The 14,432-nt window shown below is 39.4% G+C and overlaps 1 protein-coding gene across 6 annotated transcripts in view; it reads left to right on the top strand.

Annotated features, from left to right (window-relative positions):
* Window positions 1-14,432, top strand: part of CDON (cell adhesion associated, oncogene regulated) — a 98,885-nt gene that overhangs the window by 45,120 nt on the left and 39,333 nt on the right. For all 6 annotated transcript variants that reach the window (XM_073320627.1, XM_073320629.1, XM_073320631.1 and 3 more), the window contains 8 exons: window positions 1,430-1,576; window positions 1,856-1,999; window positions 2,907-3,194; window positions 4,521-4,790; window positions 5,685-6,038; window positions 9,931-10,223; window positions 12,038-12,212; window positions 13,625-13,753. In XM_073320627.1, the coding sequence (XP_073176728.1) occupies window positions 1,430-1,576; window positions 1,856-1,999; window positions 2,907-3,194; window positions 4,521-4,790; window positions 5,685-6,038; window positions 9,931-10,223; window positions 12,038-12,212; window positions 13,625-13,753 (1,800 nt within the window). The remainder of the gene's footprint in view (window positions 1-1,429; window positions 1,577-1,855; window positions 2,000-2,906; window positions 3,195-4,520; window positions 4,791-5,684; window positions 6,039-9,930; window positions 10,224-12,037; window positions 12,213-13,624; window positions 13,754-14,432) is intronic.

Below are 14,432 nucleotides of genomic sequence, written 5' to 3'. Positions count from 1 at the left end.
GTAAACGAACTTGTCTGAGCTATTGACTGAACAAAAAGTAGGACTGAGTGGACTTGTAGGCTCTAAAGTTTTACACTGTTTTATTTTTGAATGCAGGTTTTTTTGTACATAATTCTACATTTCAGAGTAACAGCCGTGTTCGTCTGTATTCGCAAAAAGAACAGGAGGACTTGTGGCACCTGAGAGACTAACCAATTTATTTGAGCATAAGCTTTCTTGAGCTACATCGTGAAAGCTTATGCTCAAATAAATTGGTTAGTCTCTCAGGTGCCACAAGTCCTCCTGTTCTTTTTGCGAATTCTACATTTGTAACAGAGGAACAGCCGTGTTAGTCTGTATTCGCAAAAAGAAAAGGAGTACTTGTGGCACCTTAGAGACTAACCAATTTATTTGAGCATGAGCTTTCGTGAGCTACAGCTCACTTCATCAGATGTTTACCGTGGAAACTGCAGCAGACTTTATATACACACAGAAATCATGAAACAATACCTCCTCCCACCCCACTGTCCTGCTGGTAATCAGTGGGGTGGGAGGAGGTATTGTTTCATGATTTCTGTGTGTATATAAAGTCTGCTGCAGTTTCCACGGTAAACATCTGATGAAGTGAGCTGTAGCTCACGAAAGCTCATGCTCAAATAAATTGGTTAGTCTCTAAGGTGCCACAAGTACTCCTTTTCTTTCTACATTTGTAAGTTCAACTTTCATGATAAAAAGATTGCGCTACATCAGTGGTTCTCAAACTTCATTACACCGTGACCCCTTCTGACAACAAAAATTACTACATTACCCCAGGAGTGGGGGACCAAAGACTGAGCCCGCCTGAGTCCTGTCACCCTGGGCGGGGGGGCCAAAGCTGAAGCCCAAGGGCTTCTGCCTTGGGAGGGGGGCATGTAACCTTAGCCCGGGACAGTGAGGCTTGGGCGTGGGCTTCAGACTTGCTGGGGCCCAGGGCCAACACCAGCCTTGGGGACCCCATTAAAATCGGGTCCCGACCCACAGTTTGAGAACCCCTGCACTACATTATTTGTATGAGGTGAATTGAAAAATACTCTTTTGTTTTTTACTGTGCAAATATTTGCAATAAAAAATAATAGAATGAGCACTGTACACTTTGTATTCTGTGTGGTAATTTAAAGTCAATATATTTGAAAATGTAGAAAACATCCAATAATATTAAAGAATAATGGAATACCATTTATTTAAATCGTGATTAATTTTTTTTAATCATGCGATTTATTGTGATTAATTTTTTGTAATCGTTTGACAGCCCTACATGAAATGTCACTTCTTTACAGAGGAGTTCAGAGAGGCTGTCAAAAACAGCATTCATTTGGATCAAAACCTGCTGTATTTGCAGTCAGGAATTACTGTTTAACCCCACCTCCTCCAAAATCTACAATTTCCCTTACCTTTGTAAACTATCTTCCAGATCTTGATGATTTTGATACTTCGGTGAAACACATAGTTACAGCAGAAGAAGGAAGTGCGGCTTTCATTGGCTGTAAGGTACCAGAAAGTAACCCTAAAGCACAAGTTCGCTTTCGAGTACGGGGAAAATGGTTGGAACAATCAACAGGTGAGAGATTTTATTACACTAGTAACTAATATAAATGACCTGCTGCAAAAATACTGGTTGAAATCAGAACTGAGTGATATCCTAAAAAGTCGAAAACTTATTATGCAATTCATTTTAGATACATCTATCTTAGTAAAGACATCCATTACAGGAATGAATTTTTGTTGGCAGAGTTATTAGTTCACTTAATAGAACAGGGTGCTAGATAAATTGACTAAAGAAATTTTTAAAACTGTTTATCTGAAACTAATTTTAAACAAGCCTTTTTCCCTTCCTCAGATAACTACCTAATTCTTCCATCTGGAAATCTGCAGATTTTGAATGTCTCTTTAGAGGATAAAGGCTCCTATAAATGTGCAGCATACAACCCAGTCACTCATGATCTCAAATTAGAACCCACTGGACATAAGCTCGTAGTCAGCCGTGAGTATTTAATATATCTAGGAGGGTGGCTTGAAAGGATAAAAGCTTTGAACTAAATTGATCCACCTTAAATTAGTATTTTTAATAAACTCTGCTAGATTTTAATGTCTCACTATTCTGATGGGTGAAACTCTGGTCCTATACAATATGTGATCTAGCTAGCAAATGTCTGCAGAATACTTTTCATCTGCTGTAACTGACTTTGATTTTGTGACTTTATGAAAAAATCAACCTGAAAAGATTCCTAGCATGAATATCAAGTAGTCTAAAAATATCTGGGTCTGCAAAGTCGTTCCTGTTTTGCGTGTGTGTTTTAATGTATTTCATTAGTACGGTATGTGATAGCTCCATTTTATAGAAATAGTCACCTATATTATCAATTTCATGCTCCCTTTTAACATGAGTTATCAAGTATGTGATCTGTGGTGAAATGCTCACTTCCTGCTCTTTTTGCAAAAGGAGTAATTTATTTCTACTTACGGTTTGTTCTCTTATTGGCATAAATGGCAGTGAAGGGAACATTGATGGAGGGGTAATGAACTCCTGCAAGAGTAATGCAGAGTTGATAGTAGTGGCATGGTGGGTGTGCACCGCTGTGTGGGAGATGTAGGCTCAAATGCCAAAAAGACTCTGCACTTAGCTGCTGGAAGGGGAATGCCCCGTGTCCAATAACCACCACTCCAGCTGATTTTGAGGGGGTGCCAATGCAAGAGTCCATTACGCTGTGCTCAGCCATAGTGAAAATTTGTCCGCCATGTGAGTGAGTAAATTTGGTTACACACAGAACCTCAGGGCTTTGATAGAAATGAGAGGGAGCCGCTAGAGGAAAAAGTATTTAATAATCCAATTTAAAAATTGGATTGTTAAGGAGTTTTATCTTTTGCATATCCCTTTACTCTACTTCCAGGCACTTCTGCAGAAGGTTTTCGCATTCTTCACCCCACCGTTTCTCAGGCTTTGGCGGTACCTCAGCACAGTCCCCTAACTCTAGAGTGTGTTGTTAGCGGGCTGCCTGCATCTCATGTCCACTGGTTTAAGGATGGTCAGGATGCACTGACTGGAAGCAGGTGGAGACTACTGCACTCCCATCTTGTGACAGACAGACTTGATACATTGGATGCTGGAAACTACTCCTGTGTGGTGGCAAATGAGTCTGGAGTAGTGAAATATATAAATTACACAGTAACTATACTTGGTAAGAAATAGGGGAAGGAACTGAATTGTTTTTTATTTGTTGAAGACCATTTCTGTTTTTGGTGTATAGTAGCTCTTGACCCTAAGTTTCCTCATGCTCTTTTAACCCAGACAAGGGCTGATGCATTTTAAAATTAATTTTACATCATCAAAGAATTAAGATATGTACTTAATAAGTATATCATGATCTCTCCCTGCTTGCATCTGTTATGACTCATTATCCTCTCTCCAAATCCTTTGTCCTCCTTTATTGTGTTCATCTATTTTGGTTTGTAAACTCCTCAGGACAAAACTAGTAGCCTTGTTTGTCTGCAAAAAGGCCATGCACGCCTCCTAGTACTGGATGAATCATGTGCCAAAGTAGGATGCTTCTCCTTTCCCCATTCATGGTAGTAACTAAACAAAAAGTTTGCTGCAAGGGGTGAGCATACTAAAAAGGTATTTTTCCCCCCATCAGTATGTAGCTGGCTACTGCTGTACCTCTCTATTTCATTGCTATTCCACTTTTCTTTTGTAGCAATTCTTTCTGGGCACTGCATAACTTTAAGGTAGAATCAGTCTTGCAGCATCCTTAAATCACATTGAAGGAATCACCCTTTCATCTTTTTCACCCCCAACATTCTTACTGTTACCTAAAATAGAAAGTAGCTGAGGATGATCCCAACGCTCATCTCCTGGAGATTAGCAACTTTCCTGTACCTCTTGAGAGTGAAATAGAATTCTAGCAAAAAGCTAGAGTCTGGGCTTACTTGCGTGTGGTTAATGAACAGTGTACCTCTGGCTGCAAGTCCTCTGGCTGTTTGTCAGAGACATTAATTTGTAAATAAAAATATTAATTTTTGTTTCTCCATGCTAGTTCTGTGTGGGATTTTCAAAACCACAGTGATTGCCTGTCTGCTCCCATTTATGTCAATGGGGGCTTTACCACTGATCGGGGTAAATATGGTAGGGCTCAGATATGTGTGTATTCTGGCCAAAGAGTCTGAATGGTTAAAAAAAAGTTTGTTTCATAAAGTAGAGATGCTGAAACAGGAAATAGTTTTGTCAAAAAAAGTTTTCCAATAAAGGAATCTTTTACTTTTGTAGAGTAAGCGTGACTTTTCTGCACTGAAGGAAAAAGCCATTATAATGAGTGTTGAGCAAATGCCTTAGAAGCAAGTATTCATCTTTCACTGAGCTTAAGACATGACTAAGCTCAGCCTCCATATGTGTGATAAGTTTGTACAATTTCATATTGTTGTTAAACGTGTGGTCTAGTAATTAGTTTCTACATGATTCCTGAAAGAGCAGCCTGCAGGGTTTCACATTCTATTTATTTGCTTTATAGAATCTGCCTCAATTTCTAAAGGACTGCAGGATCAAACAGTGGCTGTGGGTGCAACTATACATTTCTCATGTGACATTCATGGAAACCCTGCTCCTAATCTTACCTGGTTCCATAATACAGCTTCCATCCATCTCTCTCCACGACATCTGGTCACAGGAAACAGGTTGAGAATCAGTGGCATCACCAAGGAGGATTCTGGGTTGTATCAGTGTGTGGCAAACAATGGGATTGGTTTTATGCAATCCACTGGGAGACTTCAAGTCCAGACAGGTATAGGAACATTTTTAACTATCCAAGAACTTAAACTAAAACCTTTGCTTTTTCTGACACATTTTAGTTTTCTTGCCAAAAGATTTGGTTTATGTATCGACTAAGTCCATTTCTGACCACGGTAAGCAGCAAATTGTATGATTTTTCCATCGCTTGTTGAAGTATTTCATGGGGGAGTGGGAGATATAACCCAGCTGCTTTATTTCAAGGATCCAGAATTTAAAAGAAGGCAAAAAATATCTTGCCTCAAATATAGTTTTGCATGTTTCTCTCCTAGACAGTGTTGGCTTTTATGACATTTTAGCCGTGTTTTGATAGGAGGAGTGTTTGGAGAGCTGGAGGTATTTGGTGACTCAGTTGTATTGATTCTTAAACTTTTAAACCTAAATTTCAGGGTTAAATCCAACTGTAACGAAACCTCTTCTGAGTCTCATGATTGACTCAGATGAGTTGAACTGGTTTCAGGTTCTATTGGAATTTGTCTTTGTAACTGACGAATTCCAGACTTAAAGTTTGAGATTTTTGTTCTTGTGCACCCCAAGTGCAGATTGAAGTTTAATATTGCATCTGCCTGCTCCAAACAAAAGTTTCAGTAGTGTTAATGGTTTTCAGTCCCTTGTTCAGTAACAATAAATTGGTTAGTCTCTAAGGTGCCACAAGTCCTCCTTTTCTTTTTGCGAATACAGACTAACACGGCTGTTCCTCTGAAACTTGTTCAGTAAGGTAGTGAATTTGGGAATTACTAACAACCAGAAAACTAGAGAACGGTATAAATGAAAAATATTTGAATGTGTTCATTTTTGTACCATATTAACAGCTCATCTGTGCATTAGACAATAGATTCCATAGTACAGTGAATTAATTTTATGTATGAATTGTGGTTTTTTTTAATAGGCAAAGGTTCCAAGCCAGTTATAGTTTCTTCACCAGCCAGTGCCAATGTGGTAGATGGTGGAGATGTTACATTGTCGTGCAATGCCACTGGACTGCCTATTCCTGTAATCCGTTGGTACAGCAGCCGTGGACTTATTACCAGCCACCCTTCTCAGGTCCTACATTCAAAACCACGAAAATCTCCACAAACAAGGAGAGGCAACGCCATTTTAGAGCCCATCTACTTAACCATGTCTCGAGCTGGATCAAGCTCCCTATACATTCAGGCAGTTACTCCAGAGCATGCTGGGAAATACTCTTGCGAAGCAACAAATGAACACGGCTCAGCACTGTCAGAAGCATTTCTTACAGTTGGTAAGCTAGAATCAGCGTTGCTGTGAGCCTTTTTAACATTTTAAGTAATCTGGCATGCGCCTTATGTGGTGAAACATCTATTTAGTGTCAAGAGGGTCAGTTTAGCAAAATCTGAATTAGAAATTAAGTGGCTATTTCATGATGCATTGAAATGAGTTGGCCAGGTTCCTAGTGAGCAGATATTCACCTTGTAGTTTTTGGCCATCTCACCTGGGGCTAAAGCTTGTACCAGGGTCTCACCTGGCACATCTTTGGGAAGGGAGATGGCCATGTGGGGAAGCCCCATTTTGGAGTTAGAGAATTTAGTTCTCCAGTCTGATCCAATAAGGAACTTTTGACAAGCACTAAATTCAGGTTAAAATCTCTACAGGCTTTAAAAAAAAAAAAAGAAAAGAAAAGAATAAAAAGCGTGTTTAGAATCACCTGCTAAAGCATTGTGTGGTTGCAGCCCGGCTTTCAGCCGTAAAAACTATGGTTCAGCGGTGCTTCCAAAGTTACTGAGGAATTGGTGCACAGCAAAACCAGTCTTTGAAGAGTGAAGTAAAGCAGGGGAATCCTCAACTGTTCTCCGTAACGCGCGCGTACACCGCCGCCATCATCACCACCACCACCGTGGGTAGATGAGAAATGTAAACATAAATAGACAATATAAAAGGCTTGATCTTGCAAAGAAAATACGGACTGTTCACTATTCTCTGAGGTTGCTACTAGAAACAGATTGTTCTTAAGCTGAAGGCACGTTATAAAAAGAAATCGTCTTTATTTTTATTATTTTATGTTCTGTCCACGATCCCAGAAATATTAAAAATAATTTTTAAAAAGTTACCCTAACAAGAACAAGGGCAAAATTTTAAAAAGCACCCAAATGATTTAGGCTTATGCTCATTTTCAAAAGAGACTTGCATTTAGGAGCCGAAGTTTTATTAAAAATCAGTGGGATTTAGCCTTCTAAGTGCCTTTTAACATGGGACTGAAGAGCCTAAATCCTGTAGGTGGTTTTGAAAAATTTACACTTAGTCTTGCTGTATAATCGTCAAAATACGTCCTAGGGAAAACAGGAGACCTCATTAAAATGTGCTGAGCCAGAAAGCAAGTTAAACTCTATACCTAATTTTTTTCCCCAAAAAATAAAGATAGAAAATATATTGAATGCACAATTCACACAAAAAAACATTAATTTTATTTTTTTAATTGTCTAATTTTTAAATATTCTGGCTTCTGATACAACACTGGTAAATATGTTCTGAAATGCATTAAAATTCTTTTTTTAAAGATATTTTTCTACTTCCATCTTGATGTTTAGAAGGTTCTGTTTAGCAAGGGAGAAACTGACTGTATAGGGTACTATATAAAAATTGACTACACTCAAAATGCTATCAAATATATAATATAAACTGAGATTTTTTTTTCTAAATTTTTCCATTTAGACTTAAGTAAATTTGTTCCCCCCTTGAAATAAATATATACCTCTAAATGGGGCAAAAAGATTTTCTTTAATAATAAAAAAAAAAATTGCTGAGAAAATGATCTGTGTACTTTTAATATTAAAAAACTCACATTAACTTCATTAATGGACCTCATAAAACCAAAATCAAACACAATTCCCAGAACTCAACCTGAATTGGAATAAAAATCCTGGTGCCATGTCTCAACCTGGTGGCCGTGAGTTCTACAAGTTAAATGTCATATTTGCTTTTATCAGTTTCCAATTTGTTGCACTGGCTTCTGATTGGCATTCAAATGACAGTAAAGGCACTGGGGTTGATCTGTAAATCTTTAAATGGGTTTGGAAGCTGGCTATCTGAGAGCCATCAGGATTCAAAGGACTATTAACTTAAATGCCAAAAGATATTTATATCCCATACGACTTCAATAAACCGGTTCTAATAGCAGAAGTATCAAACCGATGTAGCTCTGCAGTCAGTTCAGTCTACAGTAGGTTCAAGTGAATATGTCAGGTAAAGTTTTCGGAAGCACCTGAGTGATTTAGGAATCTAACTCCGTGGCACTTAGTGTCTTAAGTCATTTAGATGCTTTGGAAAAGGTTACCCGTCTTGAGTAGTAACTCCCGTCTTGCAGTGCTGGTTGTAGGAGGCTGTCATTGGGTATGTTGTAGAACACTGACCACAAATCTCCCTGCTAACTTCCATTAAACACTAGCCTATTTTGTGGGATTGCTAAGGAATTTTTTCAAAGGGTGCAGTGACTATGAAGCTGAGGGGGAATAGTTAATCTGAATAGGGAGGTAGCGGAAGTACCCCACATTACATACTGAAATAAAGGATACAGAAACCTTGACAAATCCTCTGGTGTAGGTACATAAATCTGAACAGCCTTAATAAACATTACTGTCCTGTGGTGTCTGTCTATAAGTTAAATACAAATTGTTTGCCAATAGTTTACTAGCCTTCAGGGCTAGTAAAAGCAATAATGCCAGTAGGTCTACCCACACCAACCAAAACCACAGCTCATTCCCTGCATACTGCAGTCCAGTTCCCTGCTCCAGCAGTCACCGAGTCATATTGTGTACATCCAGAAATCCTTACTAGGCCATCACAGGAAAGTACGCGTTCCAACTCTTCAGACAGAATGTTGGGTTTTAATGCTAATATGCAGCATGTATCACTTTCTCATGGGTTAATTTAGTGTACTAGATACACTTTAAGGGTGAGAACATTATCAGGCATTTCTTCTGTTGCCTTGAACAAGCTGATGTTTGGCCTTGAAGACTTCCTCTTTGTATTGCTTATGACTCCCATCCCCAAACCCTGCAGCATTCCTAAATAAACCAATGCTTGCTGAGAACATGGGCTTCTGTTTGAAAAAAAAAAACAAAAAAAAACCAACCACCTTTCCCTTCCCCTCCAGCTTCCAAGAAGTGGCCAAAAATAGCAGCCACACTTGTTGTTGGTATTTTAATGGAGGTTTGACGGAATCTGAGGTGGCCAGGCCAACACAGCTTACGCTTTACATTACCAAGGAATGTCTGTTTATTTTGTAAACTAAGTTCCCCTTATTCCCCTCCACTTTCTGGACCCCAACATATAACGGAAACCTACACAGATCTATGAAAGAATGGGCAGGACTAAGAACATCTGGCAGTCTAACATTTCAGTGTGCAACCTCAGGAGCTGCGTCATTTCCCTCAGAGTTCTCACTTTAAATATTGAAGTTTGATGCTTGTCTTGATGCTAAACCTCAGATGTCCAACCTGCCAGCCCATTGCTGCCTGGAATGTTGACAAGCTGTGTATCAATTCCAGGATTCCCTAAGTGTATTTTTGTCTGTTATGCTTTCCAGTACTACTGACCTCATTGCAGTTAAAGCTGCGGGATGGAAGGAGGAGGCACATAGAGGGCTTTCAGAAATAGATGTTAATATCACCAATAGCACTTTAGATCTGACTCTAAGCTTACCTCATTCTTAGCAATATATTTTCAAATGAGTTGGCTGGGTTTCAGCTATATAGTGTTCAATATTAGCAGAAATTACTCACAGCTAAAACTTCACAAAGTGAGCTAAGAAAATGCCCTTAATGTAATTTTGTACATACAGTAAATTGTAATTGTACAGACATGGTTTAATGCCTTTGAGTCACTTCAAATTACTCTGTTTATGCTGGTAGAAATGTAGTTCTTTACTTTTCAATGTAAGTACATTGCTGCTACCTAATGTACCTGATACATCAATTATAACACACCCTCTGCTGCCGATCTGCCAGGTACTACACCTTTACAATGCATGCGTTCCAATGAGATGTTGCCGTGCTCTTGTTACTGCATAGAAGATCAGTAGACTCTAGGAGAGAAGGACAGTAGTTCATTAATTGTTTCTAGCGCATGAAGCAAATAGGCTTTGTCTTGTAGATATAACCAGAATTTTTCTTCTGCAGTTCCTTTTGAGTCTAGTACAAAAATTGAAGAAGTCACTCCTACAGAGGTTGCCCAAAGCGATGAAGGAGATGGAGATTACGATACAGAAGTGGGGTTCTCAAATTTGTCTCCAACGAAGTTGCATCTTGATGCAGTTGCTACAGAAAAGACACTCAATGGTGCTTTGCCGCCCGAAGCCCCAATCATCCTCAGCCCTCCACAGACACTCAAGCCAGATATGTATAACCTAGTGTGGCGCTCTGGAAAGGATGGCGGCTTGCCCATCAATGCTTACTTCGTGAAATATCGCAAGGTACTGCTTCTTTGCAGGAGATAGGAATAACTCCACAACAGATAGTCTTAGGCTTCTCAAGGAACCTATCTTTGTTACAGCAACGTGGGTGTTAACAAGAGCTATGGTATCAGCCCAGTTTTGCTGTGGACGCACAGGCAGTCTGTTTAGGGATGATTGAAATTAGTTGCTGTTTTTTCTGGGTTTAACTGGGCCTGGTTCAACAGAACTCAAGTTTTTATTTCCATTGTAGTACCATTATTGTATGTGTGGAATTGGACTCTGGTGAGCATTATTCATACAACATTAGTAATCAAAACAATGCGTTTACAGTCAGTATGTCTGGTTCTGATCTCACTCGCACTGTGTAGTTTGAATAGAACTTTTGCAAGCCGTGAACGTCTTTGATTAGAATTAGAACCAGGCATCACATAAGACTAAATCTTAAATCAGACTTTTTCTCTGAAGGACTAAGTTACTCAGTTCATATTTTTATAAGTTGAAAGCCTTGTTCATCCTGGTCTTATCCCAACCTGAAGCAGAAATACCGCAAGATATTTTGACCAGCCAAATCCAGGAAATCTAATGACAGAGCCTGTTTAATTTATGAACCAAAGATACTTGGTTCAGATAAGTATTCAAAACTTTTGGTGCTTATCTGGACCTTCAAATTAGTCCATCACTAGCAATTATATTTTCAGTATTAAATGCTTGTTTGTTTATGTAATTTTAGTAGACAGTTTATCGTGGTTTTAAAAGCATCTATCTCTTCTATCATAAAAATTATTTAATTGATTTCCTCCTCTTCCAAGATTTCTTTTTATAAAGCATTAGAAAGAAATGTCTCTTTTTTGAAGAAAGAATTTGAATCAAGGCCATCAGTATAAACTTTAGTAATCCATAGCATTTGGAGCTGCCTTCCATGTTTTTATTAAAGTCTTATGTTGTTTAGTACTTTATTTTTGGTAGAGTCTCTGCCTTTTCCTTTGGGATTTGGGGTAATGCTTTTCTCAAAGGTCAGATATTAAGAGAAATCTTTCCTTTGCCTAATGGAACTGGTGAATTCACTGCAAAACAGAAAAACAACAACAACAATGAAAAATTGTAAAAAGGGAAATATGTACTCTAATAAAAACAAATCTCCAATCTTCCTGCTGATGTTTTCCAGTCTCTGGAGGTAACCAAGCAGATAAAACACACACACACGCTCTCTTTTTTGTGTTACTCATTTTAACTAATAAACATGTAAAGAAGCTTAAATTCATGGAAGGCTGGGATAGGTTAGGGTAATTGACTGTCCCCTTTCTCCTCTTGGGTTCTGCTTTAATCCAGACATGCACACCACCATCTAATGGCAGCTAGGTATTCTGCTTGAAATCGTTTGTCCTCATTCTAGTTCCTCAGACATAAGCACTCGCAGTAAATATCCATTGTAATATGTACCAATTAGCATTGTTAGCTGTCTCAGCTGAGTGGCCAGGGGCCAACTTAATATGGAGACAGAAGTCTCTCAAACCTTGATATGGGGGATCCTGTAGGTCAGGGTTCAGATCTATTGCAGGAACATTGTGTAGAAGCTCACAGAGCTGCCACTTGTGCTTTACCTGCTGTGTGGATAAAAGACTTGGATTTCCAGGGCTGTCACTGGCCCTGAGTAAAACTAATTGAACATAATTAGACATTTTGGCATTTTTATACAATAAAATGTCCGGAAGACCAGCTCAGCTGGAGAAGTATTGATATTTTCCCACATGTAAAGTTGAAGTCATGGTTTGTCTTGCTCTTAGCATCTTGTGATTTCCCTCTTAGCATCTTGTGATTTCCCTCTTGTACAGCTGGACGATGGCATCAATGTCATGGGAAGCTGGCATACGGTCCGTGTTCCTGGAAGTGAAAATGAGCTTCATCTCACAGAACTGGAGCCCTCCAGCCTCTATGAGGTTCTGATGGTAGCAAGGAGTGCTGCTGGTGAAGGCCAGCCTGCCATGCTTACGTTTCGCACCAGCAAAGGTAGGTGCAGTGTTTCCTATATGCAAAGTTATCGCCAAAACATTCCTGTAATTTAAGTTGACCGTGGCTTGTCTCTACAGCTATTTGTGGAAACAGTTGTTTAGTGTAGTATCAAAGGAAGCGCCTTTCACAACTAAGGCTGTTGGTAAATGGGATCCAGCATAGCTGTAAGTCAGATTCTGATGGTGCATTGCCATAGTAGTACGCTGAGAGGTACCTGCGCTATGTATGGACTGTAGCGCATCTGGTGAAGACACTCTGTGCTGCTGGGAGAGAGCTCTCCCATAGCTACTGTCGCTCACAGAGGTGGCAATGTCAGCCTGAGACGCTCTCCTGCGGACACAACACTGTCCATACAGGTGTTTAGGTAGGAGTAATTTACGTTGTTCGGGGGGTGGCTTATTCACACCCCTGAGCAACATAACTTCTACCAGCGTAAGTGGTAGTGCATAGAGGCCCTTACTGAAAGTAGCCAAGCTAAAGTCAGAAGGCAGCCAGGTCCTGGTCAGCCTTTTCCACGTTACACTTAAAAAGAAGTTCAAGCTTGACTGGTCCTTCCATTCTGAGTGTCCTCGCACAAATGAATAAAGCTTCTTCAGTCTTGACCTGTGTAAAAGGGTCTTGGCCTTTCCTGTGCAGAAACTTCCGGTGCACATTGTTATGTTAGTTTTGTAGTGCACACTGTATTGAGAGCGCTAACCCAGTTCTCATTTCCAACTTAAGTGATTTTTTTGAATTCAGGTTTAAACTGAGCGACTAGATCATTAAACGGTTTAATTACCATATATTAGCCACTCTGCTTAAAATGTTATTAATGCAAAGAATTCAACAATTGGTCATCTAATACAGGAACCAGCTGTATTAAAAATCATTAGACATGCTAGTGATTTATTTCCAGGAGGAGGCAGCCATATGCTATGAAAACTGGTATGCGTTTTTAATTGCCAGTTTGGGGGCTTCATTAGACCTATTGCCACATTGTTGCTAGGGTGCTTTCATCATGATTCCTTTACCAGTGTTGGTGGTTTCAGTGTACTGAGGGGCATGATTTGGGGGAATGTAACAGGTGTTAAACTCACAGCAGAAATCTAGGGTGGGACTAGTGCATATCATGCTGTATAGATGTGCAGTTATTATGGAGGTTACTCCAGCCTGAGACTTTTGTGCAGTGATTCTGCGGATTGACATGGAGAATTCTCTTCTCCTTCAGCCCCTGGGGAACTCCCTAGTGCACAGCAAGCCTGGCTGGGAATTGGAGCCAGGTTTAGTGCCAATTGCACCACAGTTAAAGCTGCTATCTTGTGTAAAAGCAGCGGGAGGGGATGTACTGTAAGGATGCAGTGAACAGATCTTTTTCCGGCAATGTCTTCTCAGTCACTGAGTTTATTTATCATATCTCAAACTTTTTTTAGAAAGAACATCATCCTCAAAAAATACTCAGGCCCCATTTCCCCCACTTGGCATTCCTAAACATCCTATCATTCAAGAAGGGACAAATAACTTTGGGGTGATCCTTCCAGACCTGTCTCGACACAGTGGAGGTAGGTGAATGGATTGTCTCCGATTTGCGTATGAGATGAGATGCATTTAAGCTAATTTCTCAAGTGCTTATAATTATTTGTATTTCTATGTCTTGTGTCCATTTTTATTCCCTGTTTATTCCTTAGGTCTGTCTTTCTGTTGCAGGTCTCTTTCTCTTGTGAATGATCTGTTAGCAAGGCTCAGATATAAGTGACTTCAAACTAGTAGATTTTCTATGCTTGCATGCATTTTTAGAGAAAATGATCAGATTGTTCATGCTTTTAAGAGTGTTAATTAAAAGGTTAGTTCATCCCAGTCAGTGAGGCAGTGTATTAAGTAACCACTTTGATTCATCCCGTCATTTGTTGTGACTTGCAATAATTATTTATGAATCCTCAAAATGCAGTGCCTATCTTGCATTAGAGTGTAGTTGTCATCAAATAGATTTCTCATCCAGTGAATCTGATATTTAAAGGGACACTTACTTTGAAATGTAGTCAGTTTCTAATAATGAGTTAAGTAGTTTGCCACACTTGACCCCTAATCTCACTGCCAATTTTGATAATTTACAAGGACTTTTTCTTATGTTTGTGGTTTCTCTCCTCTCTGACTTTGTGAAAGACCCGCAAGAACAGGAGAGGAAACTGAAGGTGACAATATGCAAAGTGCTATCAGATGCATAAAGTCAGTGTCTTTTTT

The sequence above is a fragment of the Lepidochelys kempii genome, chromosome 22 (assembly GCF_965140265.1).
Source record: "Lepidochelys kempii isolate rLepKem1 chromosome 22, rLepKem1.hap2, whole genome shotgun sequence".
NCBI classification, from domain to species: Eukaryota; Metazoa; Chordata; order Testudines; family Cheloniidae; genus Lepidochelys; species Lepidochelys kempii.
The sequence above is the reverse complement of the archived record's forward strand: the minus strand, read 5'-3'. Positions and strand labels throughout refer to the sequence as shown.